Source organism: Peromyscus leucopus, chromosome 12, assembly GCF_004664715.2.
Source record: "Peromyscus leucopus breed LL Stock chromosome 12, UCI_PerLeu_2.1, whole genome shotgun sequence".
Lineage (NCBI taxonomy): Eukaryota > Metazoa > Chordata > Mammalia > Rodentia > Cricetidae > Peromyscus > Peromyscus leucopus.
Window position 1 is genome coordinate 2,506,529 of NC_051073.1, and position 14,005 is coordinate 2,520,533.

Consider the following 14,005-nt stretch of genomic DNA (forward strand, 5'->3'; position numbering starts at 1 on the left):
TTCCCCCACAGTCTTGCTACAGGCCAGTCTGGTGGGAGCGGGAGCATTTTTTCAGTTGAAAGCTCCTCTTCCCAAATGACTATTATGTGTTAAATTGACATAAAACAAGGCTGTACACTGTCTGATGCTCATGTCATACATGTATGGCCATGAAAAGTATTATTTGTTTTGATTAAAGTATTCCTTTCTCTCACTGTTTGGGCCCTTTCTATGTGAGTTTAATTTATGTGTTAAAACTGTATTGTCATGAAGCTGTTGGAGACCTGAAATTCTGAGTTTTGAGATCAAAGGACCCAGAATGATTGTCCCTTCTAGCATGGAAACCTCTTAATGTCACAGAAGACATAATAATTTAGGGGGACTAATTAAGTTTGAAATGGAAGTCTGCCTTTAAATTGTTTTCTGAATCTTGCCCAAGTGTGGTCAGTTTTTGAAAATACAAATGTGACTTAATTTTGAATACTGATGTGTACTTTCTAAATACAAAGTTTTCTTTTTAAGTCACTTTTCTTCAAAGCATTATATGCATGCAAACACTCAAAGCATGTTAAGAGCCTGGTTTTAATTTTTAAAAAAATTTTTTTGTGTTTATTTTCTCTCTATGTATTCATATGCCTGGTGCCCATTGAGGCCAGAAGAGGGCATCTGGTCCCCCGTAACCGGAGTCACAGGCAGTTGCAAGCTGCTGCCACAGGGGTCCTGGGGACTGAACTTAGGTCTTCTGCAAGAGCAGCACATGCTCCTGCCTGTTGAACCGTGTCTCCAGCCCCCTGAGTCTAGTTTTAGTATTGTAAAATATTTGGGTTATGAAACAAATGCTTGCTTATGTGGAGACCATATCTTTCATTTATTTATTTTTTTAGAAAGTGAAATGGAAGATTTCATAGCTACCTCTTCATCCTCTTCAGCTTCAAATAGTTCTGAGGAAAGCAAAGAGAGTTCCAGAGCTCCAGAGTGCTCCTTGCGCAGTGGCTTATTGAGAAGCAGCAATCTCAGGGTGACCAGAACAAGAGCTGCTCAGAGAAAAGCTGGTGAGTGAGAGCAGTCTTGATTGAACTAATCATTGTTGATTGACATATTTGAATTCTTCTAGATGTGATCAAATGTCTCTAAACTCTTAATTTGGAAAGGAAAATCATCAACATGTGGCAATCTTTGTTAGAAACATTTGAAAAATTAGTGTGTCTGGTGTCACCTTAGGAAGTTAAGGCAGGACATTAGGAAAGAGGCCGGCTTGGCCTACATCAGTATGACTGTCCAGAATAAGAAAAAAATTCCCTAATCCTACCTATCACTTTATTTCCAGGTTCTATTTCTTTAGAAAATGGATGTGGCAGAAAAGCCACTCGGAAGAGAGTCTACTTAAGTGATTCTGATAACAATTCAGTGGAAATGGATGAAAATCTGAAAGGCAAGGCTGGAAACAACCGGAAAGTCCTCCGGAAATGTGCTGCTGTTGCTGCCAACAAGATAAAGTTAATGAGTGATGCAGAAGAAGACTCAAGCTCTGAAAGCCCTTGCTCTGGCCGGAAGCTGCCACATCGCAATGCGTCAGCTGCAGCCAGGAAGAAGCTGCTCCACAATTCTGACGACCAGAGCCTTAAGTCAGACACGGAAGAGCTAAAGGACCAGCCCCGAGTGCTGGTGGTGTCTGGACCTCATTCTGCCCAGGACAGTGTCAGTGACTCAGACAGTGACTCTCGAGTAGCCCGGAAGAGTTTCCATACCAATGGCTGCACTTCCCATTCTCCAGCAACATGCAAGACAAAGTTCCTTCCGATAGAGTCTTCAGAGGAAGAGTCCCGATGTCACGAGTCAGACGATGGACGCAGCAGCACTGCTGCCCCTGCAGCAGCATCTGGCCAGAAACTTGGGGCAGAGAGCATCTCTGAGGAAGCTGACTCTGAGCCAGGGAGCAGTACATTGTGCAAGAACGCACATTTGTTTAAGAAAGCAAAGATCCTGAGTGACTCAGAAGACTATGAAGAACAAGGTGGAGAAAGTGGTAGAGGTCACACAGGGGAAGGAACCCCAGTTTCTGAAGCCTTGAAGAGTGACGTTGTTCCTGTACCTCAGTGTCTCTTGGATCGTGGATCTGAGACTGATGTGGATTCTGATGTCGGCACAGTGAAAGATAAATTGCACAGCGATATGAACGGTAATTCTAGACACTCACCTGTTCAGTCACCCTGCCCTCCTTCTTCACTGGGTAATACACTGTCTCCTCTTCTAGGTTTCTTCTTCCAGCTGTTTTCCTGACTGTGTACTAGTCTTTTGTTCATCCTTTCTGTTCTCACGCTCATGCACAATCACTGTTAGTCACTTTGAACATTGGTAATGGGGCATTGTATTAGAGACAGGAACATGGGCACACCATGGTAGTGACTGCTTGCGAAGGAGAAACAGTGGGGTTGGTTCAGTGGTAGTAATGATGGCAGCTGATGAAACAATTTTGTTGAGCCTGTTTACATTGTCACTGGTGGGGATCTGCTCTACTCAGGCAGTGTCAGGGTTGGGAGAGTCACTGGTGGAGGGTCACTCACTGGTCAGGACCAGCCCATTTCCTGCCATTTAACATAACCTCACTCTGTTACAAGTGTACTAAGAATTCAGCATTTAATTATTACTTTAGAAATAGTTACTCATATCAAAGATTTAAAAAAATCTTAATTTTTAGATTCTTAAAAGTTACTCATATCAATGATTAAAAAAATAATCTTAATTTTTAGATTCTCTATCTCGAGAGAATGGACAAAGCAGAAAAGTTTCCAGGAAAAGGGTCTATTCCAGTGACTCGGAAAGCAATCTACAGGTGATGAAGAAGTCACCCAAAGAACAAACCAGTCACTTGAGGATTACTCGAAGTGCTAGCGTGGCTGCTGATAAAATCAAGCTCACAAGTGATGCAGAAAATGTCACCTTAGAAAGTGTGTGTACTCGAAGCAGAAGGAGAAGGAAAAAGCCCATCCGATTTGCTTGTACCACAGCAAAGAAGATGCTGATTGGCGATGAGAAACGTGCACACTGTGAAGCGCCGCAGGCCCAGCGTGCCTGCAGTAGCAAGCCATCTGATTCTGAACTCCAAGGCAGCACCCAAAATGCCAGTCAGTCTGTAAGTGCAGACTTGGATTCTGAAGGAGGTTCCAGTTTTGAACATACAGAAAGCATACGAAACAGGCATACGGGCAGTGTGGGCATAAACACGCCTCCTAAAACTCGAAGCTCCTCTGCTGGACCTTCTCAGGAAGATCCCAAAAGCCACACCCCAGATAGTGAGATCAGCGTGTCTTCTGAGTCAGGTTTGGCCCAAAAAGCAACAACAGAGAATAACTTTGAAGACGACCTGAATTATGGGTTACGAAGGTGGAATGGCAGAAGACTCAGGACATACGGAAAAGCCTCTTTCAGTAGGACAGCCCAAGTGACTCACAGTCCACAGGCATCAGCAGAGGTTGGGGCGAAGAGAAGAGCGCACCCTGAGTTAGACAGTGTGGACTTGCCTGGACAGACAGAGAGTTCAGCGTGGACACCTGGCACCAGTCCCAAATTATCCGATTTGGGGTCAGTAACTGAATCCGATATTGACTGTGCTGACAACACAGAAACCCAAAGGAAGAGAAAAAGGAAAGGAAAAGCAAAAGTGGTTAGAAAAGGTAAAACCTTTACATCTAACCTGTCCAAAACTGCAAGACATCAAAGGCAGAGTAAATGTGCTAGGTTAAATGTGGAGGACAATGACTGGGAGGATCTGGACTATGCAAAAGCTAACAGAGTTGTTCGGCGCTCAAAAATAAAAACGAGGAATCAGGGTAGGAGAACGGTGAGATACCATGACGGGGAGGACGACAGGAGCATAGAGAACGCCCTAGAGCTCAGTGACCGCACCTTATGACCTTGAGAGCCAGCACACGCCAACTGACTGACTGGAATGTATTGTGGAATCTGGCTTACAATTCAGGGAATATATTTATATTTTTCTATGAAAAGTTTGTGAATGTGACTAAATCATGACTGTTATTTTTATTTGCACTTGCTGGTTTTTGAAGCAGCATTCAGCACAGGTGCCAAAATACGCTTCATTTTGGGGGCAGATCTACTTTGACAGTATTGAGTACATACAGCAAGAGTTGGAGACACGCTAAACACTAGACAACTTGGTTACCTAAACCAGTGAGCATTACTTTGTAATAGCAGTGTCACGAAGTTATTTTCTGATTTTGTCCAGAGGTGGTAGTTTCTAAACCCCTGCCATATAGTAGGAGAAAAATCCACGTGACCTATGTTTACAAAATCTTGATAAATATTATGTGCATACTGATATTACAATCATGGCAAGTATAACCATGATTAGTAGGCAAGGCACCTACCACTTTTTTTTTTTTTTTTTTTTTTAAAATCCTTTTCCCTGGAGACTTGAGTAGAATACATTATACCCACATCTGGTCATTTTTATTAACATGGCTTCCACTTTTCTTTTCCAAATGCTTGTTGGGTCTTACTCTTTTCTTTTTAAGGAAAATCTGATGACTTTAATGTTTATAAACTTGAATTTATAAAGTATTGGTAAATTATTTTACGTTTGGAGTGCATATTTTAAAGATCTAAGTCGAGAGCGTAGTTACAGTATTTTCTTTTAGATTGTTCACTGACAAATTGTTACTTGGTTTTGTCCAAGGTTTACTTTCCGTTAGGATTTACCAAATTCTTGCTCTTCCATAATCTTACTCTGAAGTAGAGAAGTTTGTGTGCCTTAGATTTAGGGAAAGTGTTCTTTAATAAGAGAGCACTGGGCTAATGGTATTTCAGTTCTATGTAGATTTTCCTCTGTAAAGACTGTGGAGTTAAGAGTGCAATTGTGAATCTTACCTATGTAGGAAAACAGTCCAATGTTATTTTCCATCCTTGACTTTATTGCTGCCAAGTGCATTGTAAGCATCCTTTGCAATACAACTGAGTTATCTTTGCTAGTGACCTCTAATGCAAGAGATTCATGTTTGGGGCACAGTGGTTTTGAAATCATCTGAAGTGAAACATCACGTCACCCTGGGTACCACAGCACACTTGTTTTTGAGCCGGTTCTTTTCTTTGGTGGGTTGATTCTTTTTGGTCTCCTGTAGGTAGCTCTTCCCAGGGGGTTTCCCCTTGAGTTTCCATGCCCAAAAGGGATGTTGTAGTTTACACTTCAAGTGATTTTTGACCTTAGTTGTGTTTGGTTTCATACATAAGCTACCCCTTTTTCTCGGTTTTTTTCTGAGGTGGCAGATAAGGAAGAGTATCTCATGTTCTTAGTGTCCAATTGACATGGTAGGCAGCACTCCTTGGTTCTCATGCAGGAGATAGGATGGATGTGGACATTTCCCGCGGTGGTTGGTAGGTACTGTTTCTCAGGGTAGAGAACTCTCCCACCACACAATGGGAGGTAAGATGCTTTATAGTGTAGATACAAGGTCACTGCTGTCAGACTATTGACCCGAAATACGTTTGATTCCTGTTATGTCCCCTAGGATTTTAACTCCGTATTTACCATTATCTCCAAAAAGGCACCAAAAGTCCATAAATAAATATGAAATACATTCATTAGTACATAAATTCTTTTAGAGAGTTTGGGTTTTATACACAGAACTGTTCTCAGTTTTAGACTCAATTTTAACTGGTTTTTGATTGGCTAGTCACAGTCCTTTCTAAAACCCCCCCCCCCCTTTGGTCCAATTGTGTAAAGCAGTATTTTGGCTTCATCAGATTAAGTTCCATCAGAGATCAGAAGTGGATCTGGTGACCTTGGGTATGGTTGACAGTGGCTCTCAACTTGTGGAGGCAAGATGAAGGCTTTTGACGAAGTTTTTTTGTGGTCTTTTGCTTTTCTTTTTTTCTTTTTTCTCCCCCCCTCCTTTTTGGTTATGGTGCTATTTCTAACATTAACTTTGAATATGTGACACACTCCTAAGTACCATTAAGGATGATTAATAAATAATAGTTAAAATGTTTACATTGAGCACTCGGTGTTTGAAATGCGCAGGGATTTAATGCACAGATGTACTTTAATGTTTAGGATCAGTCTGTCCTTTTGCGAAGGTTATACGGTGAATGTGAGCTGGTCCAGAGATAAGTGCTCCGGCTTCTGTTGCACTTGAAGTATCCAGTGGTGAATATGTAAAGCAGCCTTTCCCCCACTCCAGTTTTGTGTGTCCAGAGTCCTGTGATTTTATTCATTTATGATTTTTTAAAGGAGTTTGAAGTATTTAGGTTTGATTTTTCCTTCTTTTGAAATATTAATATTACCAAGAATATTAAGAAAGATTTAAAAACATTTCCCCCTATATCTTATTTTAAAAAGGTGTACTGACAATGTGTAGTAATTTATGAATAAAAAGAAAATGTATCCCATTTTCAGGTAATTCCTAGGATGGTCGTTGTTTTATTTTTTAAAGTGGAAAACTTCTGATCAAATAATGCCTGAAGTTAGTGTGATCCTGGAAATGGTGGAACAGCAGTTGTGGTTAGCTCTAAGTCACAACACAATGGTGGTACGGCAGTTGTGGTTAGCTCTAAGTCACAACACAATGAATGGTTGCTTCTGTGTGGTGAGGCTGCACTAAAGGGGACGTTGGTTTTGAGTAAGACATGGTTTTAAACAGTACTCACGGCCTGGGAGAACAACGCAGGAAGTTTATAAACAAGTCCATACAGTGCACCAGAAGGTCCACTGTCCACGGTAAGCTGTGTCACTAACCTTTGCCCTCCCTCGTTGATGGCGTTTTTTAGGGTAGTGATGGGTTCATACTACACTCCCAGTTGCTGTGGTAGCTTTTTCCTAAATCACTGTATTGTATGGTATAAACATTGAATTGGGTCTTCGTCTCTTCTGCCAGTACAAGTTGAATTTGTGTCAACTGAAAAGAGACTGCTGAGGTTTGTAAATCAGTAGAACGCAAACATTAAAGATGCATGAGATTGTTTTTGTTTTCCTTCCCAGGCCATTGTGTTGATTCTGCTAGGAATCATAGGCTCAAAATGGTCTTTTTGCTTTCTCCTTCAATGGTTGAAGTAACCAGCTCCAGATGTCTTAAAATTGTTACCAAATCCTTGAGTTTTTCTCATGGTGCAGAAATCTTAGTCTCTAGTGTGCTGGAGTGTAAAGGAGCCATCTGCTGGTGACTACTGGAGTTAGACCCCCACCTTTGGCTGTGGAGAGCAGGGAATAATAAAGCAAAAACACGAATCACTTTTGATTTGCCAGTGTTCTGTAACATATGGACCAAACCAAATTTGTTAAAGCAAAGGAGAAAAAAATGAGGCGATGTGTGGACACTAATTAGGTTAGTGAGTGTGAATCCCACATGAGGCTCATATTGTCACTAATGAAAGGACTGAAGAGTAAAGGATATAATGCTGGGGGGTGTTGTGTTTTCTTACATAATAACATTTTAAAGTTCTTAGAAGTGTTCCTAAGGACACCTGGGAATTTTCAAAATTAAAAGAATTTTTTTTAACAGTTTCTTGTATAATCTGCAAAGCTTGTGTGTAATATATTGTCACATTGGTAGGAAAATTACCTCCTTGACTGGTGTTGTCTCAAGGCTTACCTTCATGAATTTGTTAATCAGAGTCACAAAGTCTTGGTTTCTACAGTCTCACTGCTTCTACCATTAGTGTGTAAACAGTGTGGCAAGACTTGATAGTCTCCACTGAAATTTTGTAAGTGTGCTTGCTACACTTCCTAAGTATGTGGTAAAGACAAGTTTATTTTTTATTATTAAGGCCTTTAATTTTTATATTTTAAAGTTTCATTTATATGTATGTATTTTGCCTGCATGTATGTCTGCACCATGTGTGTGCACTGCTCACAGAGGCCAGAAGACGGTGGGTATCAGATCCCCAGGAATAGGAGTTACTGCAGATGGTTGTGACCAGCGCTGTGGGTTCTGGGAATGGAGTCCAGGTCTTCTAGAAGAGCAGCCTGTTGAGCCTTTTCTCCAGCCCTTTATTTTTTGAGACACAGTTGTCTCAAGAGAATGTGTAGTGTTGCCTGGCCTAGAACACACAGAAATCCATTTGCCTTTGCCTCCCCAGTGCTGAGATTAAAGGCTTGAGCTACCACATGCAGCTTATTAAAGCCTTTGAATTGGCAAAGAAGTGGTAGTTTCAACTGTCTAGTTTTAAGAGCATCATTTGTAGACTTCATGGACTCTGGTAGCCCCACCTCCATCCCTTAGTCACATAAGTAAGTTTAGACATTTGTCTGTTTTCATCAGTGTTGTAAAAGTTTTTCTAAGTATAAATCGGTCCTTGGATTTTGTGCTATGGCTCATCTACAGTACTCCTACCAGTCATCATAGGGACTTGTTATTTGGTTTAAGTTCCAATGGGCAGATCTTTAAAGTGTCTCCCACATATTAAACAAAAAACCAAAAACAGTACATGGAATGCAGCTCAGGGCCTTGCTCATGGTAGGCTAAAATGAGTTTTGTAAAACATTGTCTCAAGTTAAAATCATGTGAGAAATGTGGCTGCTATACTAAGGGTCTTTAAACACTCGAGGTGCTTCCCTTGCAGCTCACCCCAACCTCGTCAGGGTTCCCACCCTCCAGAAGGCGCTGTGGTCTGCAGTGCTGCTAGTGAGCAAGGGAGCTGAGGTGACTGGGGAGCCTTGTGCTTGACAGCCTTGCTTTTCATAAGTGAGAGTCCTTTATCATTGATACTGATCCTCCAGACAGGTAGTTTGTAATGCTGAGAAGTTTCTGGAGAAAGAACCACCAACTTTTTCGTCTTGATGTTACCAGTTTTCAAAGAATGAGGCACAGCTAATGTAATGATGACCTAGCTTAGACATAGTTGCAAAGAAAAGCCAAGTTGTGTTGGCACCGGCTAGTCACTGGACTGCTGAATGGGCTCACTCAGTTTCAGACCATCTCCATCCTGTTGCAGAAGATACCACTGCACCATTGCAGCTTCCTACAGAACAGGAAGTGGGGCCCTAATCACAGGACACTTCTTTATATCATTATCTAGAGAAATAGCAGTTTACGGGATGTTTCCGGAAGCTCCTGCTTTGGAAGGGTGAAAAGGTGCAGACAAGAGAGTAGTCTCCAGCTGTAACAGGGTTCTGTTTAAAGATTTGATGGAGAGGGAAAAGTTTACAACTGTAGGATCCTCACTGTGGATTCACTGTTTCACAGCCACAGCCACCAATAATACCAGTAATGCACAGGGATATGATAACTTCTGTTTTGGGTTGGACATCTCTTACTTTGTCACATTTGATTTAAATACTTCAATTAAGAGATGCTGGCCAGATGAGCATTTTAAAATGCTTCCACAGTAATGACTTTTACTTTGGACTTAGGAAGAGAAATCAGAATACATTTGGGATGTGAAAATCCTTGAATTGTGGAAATGGAGTAATGCTTTAAGCTAGAACAGCCCTGTCGATATCCATTGTCTCCTTACCATAGACCATTTTAGAATACAGATCTTTGGGTTAGCAGTCATAAGGTAAAGTTATTACTGTAAATGTGAGCTTCAAACTGCTGAAATGTTTTCAGAAAACTAATTATGCCTCATGGCACTGAGATGGCTCTGAATTTTAGTGAATGATGCAAGACCACCAGGGACGGTAGAACTTGCATTAATTAATCAATTGTTACTAATGCACTGATGGAGTGGCAGCCTAACACATTCAGTTTGGTTTTTTGTTTGTTTTTAAAGATTTATTATGTATATAATGTTCTCCCTGCATGTATGCCTGTATGCCAGAAGAGGGCACCAGATTGCATTACAGATGGTTGTGAGGCACCCACCAACCATGTGGTTACTGGGAATTGAACTCAGGACCTCTGGAAGAACAACCAGTGCTCTTTACCTCTTAGCCATCTCTCCAGCACCCCCCCCCCACACACACACATTCAATTTGTAATTTCACATAATTTTATACTTCAAAAGTTTTTATTGTATTGTGTCTACAGTGTATGTGTGGATGCACATGCCAGATGTATGGAGGTCAGGATAGCTTTGTGTTGTGTGTCTGCAGTGTATGTGTGGGTGCATATGCCAGATGTGTGGAGGTCAGAGGATGGTTTGTGTTGTGTGTCTGCAGTGTATATGTGTATGTGTGGGTGTATATTGCCATGATGTGTGGAGGATGGTTTGTGGACCAGGTGCACTCTTCCACTTTTTTTTTTTTTAAGATTTATTTATTTATTATGTATACAGTGTTCTGCCTCCATGTATGTCGACAGGCCAGAAGAGGGCATCAGATCTCATTACAGATGGTTGTGAGCCACCATGTGGTTGCTGGGAATTGAACTCAGGACCTCTGGAAGAGCAGTCAGTGCTCTTAACCTCTGAGCCATCTCTCCAGCCCACACTCTTGCACTTTTGCATGGGCTGCACAGTTGGAACTTAGGTCTAACTCCAGGCTTGTGCAGCAAGCGCCTTTACCCATGAAGCCATCTTGCCGCCCTGCTTCTCTTTAAAATGTTTAGTACTCACCTGTGCACTCAGCAGTGAGTGCTTGAAGAGTTACCCATGCAGCCACTTACCTTCCTCAGGTCTTCTTTGGAATTAAACTTGGGACTTTATCATCTGGAGTTGCTGTAGAAGGAATTCTGGACTTTATCTTACTTAGGGCATAAGTGTTTGAACTTCAAATATACTGTAAGAGAAATTTTAAAATTTTTTTCTGCAGAATATTAGCTTTCCCTTTTTTGGATTGGAAATAAACATTAAAATATCTTTAAGAGTTTGTATTTTCTGTTCACAAAGTGTCCACATAGGTTCTTCCATCACACCTTACAAGAACTAACTGCTGCAACTAAGTCATTTTCTGATGAAGAAATGTTTAGTAGTGATGAGGTTTTATCTATACACATATTACTGGAAATGAATCCTGTCAGACCTATTGAAAGCACTTGTAGTTACATGAGGAAGTTCAAAGTTTCTTTGAAGGAAGTGTCTCCTATTTGCAAGAGATTGTGGATGTTGGAGAAAACAATGCTTTGAGGTCTGTCTTGTAGATAGAACCTTAAGGCTTCTACTTTTCATTCACATGATATAAATGTCCTCTGTGTGTGCGTGTGCACGTGCGCGCGCGTGTGCACACACTGTACTGTGTGTATGCAGTGCCTGTGGAGGCCAGAAAGTGTTTACTTGGGCAAGCAGCCAGGCCAAGCTGGCTTGATACAGTACATGACCAAAAGGCTGTTGTTTTCTGCAACTTAACAAACATTGCCAAGTCCTCTAGATCCCTGCTTGTTATTTCAGTGATTTACAGTTTGTATATCACTCTGCCATCACATTCCCATCCAGGCTAGTTTATAAGAGCCCCAAACCCTAGCTGATAGCAGATGCACCAAAGTGCCACAGCACTTGAAATTTGAAGTGTCTTTAATACTTTTGCAAAAAGATTTGAGCTCCCCTGTCTGGCAGACAACTGCTCTCCAGCCACCCTTGCACACTGCCCAGATCTGCAGAAGGATCTGCCTCTTCAGTGTGCTTTCTGCCTAGCCCAGGTTCTGATAAACCCCTTCACAATATTTATTTAGCTCATCAAAACGCAGAGTCCACAGAGCAGGTGCCAGTGCTTGTGAGCTGTTGAGACAGCCCATACGCAAGGGCGGAAGGACTCCTGCATCTGCCATAAACTAGGTCTTAAGTAGGAGCTTCAGTCTTCCCAACTGGGTGAAATGTTTTCTAATATTGGAAAGAAATTAGGACTAAGGCCATGCTAAACTTCATAGAGTCAATGCAGTTTATTTTTGTTTCCTACTCAGCAATTTGAATACGTGAGCGAAGGAAGCCCTAGTCTTGGAAGTGTACCTGAGCCCTTGAAGTCAGTTGGAATGGTGGTTCTCTTCTAGGGTGGGGAGTTACGTCAGAGGTATTAAATATTTCAAAATGGTTTGAAGGTGGATTTGAAACGAAGCCCTGAAATTGAAACACATGGATTACTCTTTAAATCTAGACGCTTGAAAGTAGTGCTAGGTGAGTAGCTTCATGAGCTGAAGGTTCTCATGTTTGCAGGATGAGTTACTGGAATGACAGTGGTCCTCATACGGAAGCAGACGGAATTCATACCTGTCAAAGCAGCTTTTTAATTGTTCATAATTAAGTTTGAGACTCGTTCAGGACTGTTGTTGAGGAATGTACATAACATAGTACAGTCTTGTGACAAGATTTTTGTATTTACATGAATTTTCACTCATTTTTCAGAGTCTGTTGTTAAAGACAGAGAACCCAATACAAAAGTGAGGCCATGTGTGCATGAGAAGGCTGCAGTGCAGAGGCGCAGTGATGCTCTGAAAGCACAAATGGTCCCCGAGAGAGTTCCCCGCAGATGTGCTGCTGTGGCTGCAAATAAAATAAAGATAATGAGTAATCTAAGAGGAACAGTCTCAGGACCAGAGAATGTCTGGATTAGGAGGAACAGCAGGAGACTGCCCCGTCGACAAGCTGCTGCCCTGGCTAAGAAAAAGTTACTGAGTGTTTATAAAGAGGATGATGCAACCAGACATTCAGAGAATGAAAAGGAGCTAGAAGATAGTAACAAAGTGTTTTATCTTAGGCGGTTCAGATCCTGGAAAGAAAAAGCCCAACCGACACCGAGATAGAAAGGGTACCCGGAAATTCCTGCGCCGCCTCTGGTGCATGCAGCTGCAGTCCACTCCCAGCCCTAAGCCTTCCCTGCACCTTCTGAACAATTTTCTAACAGTCACTACTCTGGGTCAAAGTGTGATGAAGGCTTCCAGTCAGCTCTACACAGCCCAGCCCAGCACAGGGTGTTACAGAGAGGTGGTAGATGTGGACTGAGTAGTCAGAAGGCAGAAGGGCCCGCTTTCTGTGAAGTGTGAAGCAAGGGCTTGACATTGCTTGATTCTTTAGAGAAAACAGGAAGTGTATGGGATATGTGGGGAAAACTGGAAAACTGTCCAAATCTGAACTGGATGCTAATTTTAAGGGTTTACCCTCACAGTTTGAAAATTAGGCCATTTCGAAAGGTGTCAAGTCTATTTGCTGATTAACTGGATCTAATTCCTGTAATGTCCGTCCCTGGGGACCAAACGCAGAAGGGACTGGGGGAATCAATGCTGGGATGTTACTTCTGAAGAGGAGTGTTGGGAAGACATTCATGTCTTATTTATAACATTGGAATTCATACTGAATGATAAACACCTGGTATAATTAATTCAGGGAATATATTTTTCTAAGAAAGCTCTGAAAGTGACTATTACATTTTTATTTCTTCCATGTGGCAGCCAAGATGAGGAGGCTGGACTCCAGACAGTCATCTCTATGTGATGCAGTTAAATCCTATTTCTTAAGTTTCTCTACTGAACCTTAAGAGTTAGAAATTTGAGCCAGGTAGTGGTTGCACATGCCTTTAAACTCAGCTCTTGGAAGGCAGAGGCAGGCAGATTTCTGTGAGTTTGAGATTGGCCTGGTCTACAAAGCAAATTCCAGTACAGTCTAGGCTGTTACACAGAGAAACTGTCTTGAAAAACCAAAAAAGTTAGAAATTTAAACACTGCGAGTTCATTACAGTTTCACCAACAAGCCAATGGCAGGAGGCTGGGCTCCATTGTGGCCTTTGATAGTGTTACAGAATCTGATCACTGAGCTACAAATGCTTTGCCTACAGAGAGTGTGGACTTTAGTTTGTTGTTGACATTAAGGTCACCAGATGGGACCTATGAATGTACTGTCTAGTCTTTTTAACACATTACTAGAGAAACTGGTCTCTGTTTTTCCAATTAAAAATAGCTGTAACCATTAGACATAATTCGCATGTGTAAATCCAAAAAAGGGGGGGCATCTAGGAGTTTGTATTTTTTCGTTAACAGTAATGCACATTTTCTGGTTATTATATGGCCTAAGTGTCTCGATTACTTGAGAAACTTGGTTGCATGTCTGCTTAAAACAAACAAAAAACGTAAGTGAGAGCATTCTAACCTATAGTGTGTGTCCTTTGTTTTTTTGGATCTTAATTGGAAATACTCTTCAGTATGTTGCT

The 14,005-nt window shown here is 41.5% G+C and overlaps 1 protein-coding gene across 6 annotated transcripts in view; it reads left to right on the top strand.

Moving 5' to 3' along the window:
* The window catches only part of Brwd1 (bromodomain and WD repeat domain containing 1), a 94,381-nt gene extending 80,946 nt beyond the window's left edge, over positions 1–13,435 (top strand). For 4 of the 6 annotated variants that reach the window (XM_037209612.1, XM_037209613.1, XM_037209615.1 and 1 more), the window contains 3 exons: positions 864–1,031; positions 1,307–2,158; positions 2,730–6,395. In XM_037209612.1, coding sequence (XP_037065507.1) covers positions 864–1,031; positions 1,307–2,158; positions 2,730–3,892 — 2,183 coding nt within the window. In that variant the 3' untranslated portion in view covers positions 3,893–6,395. Of the gene's footprint in view, positions 1–863; positions 1,032–1,306; positions 2,159–2,729; positions 6,396–12,207 lie in introns of those variants that run through there. The other 2 variants (XM_028879935.2, XM_037209614.1) reach the window with 2 other exon arrangements.
* Positions 13,436–14,005: the final 570 nt, after the last annotated feature.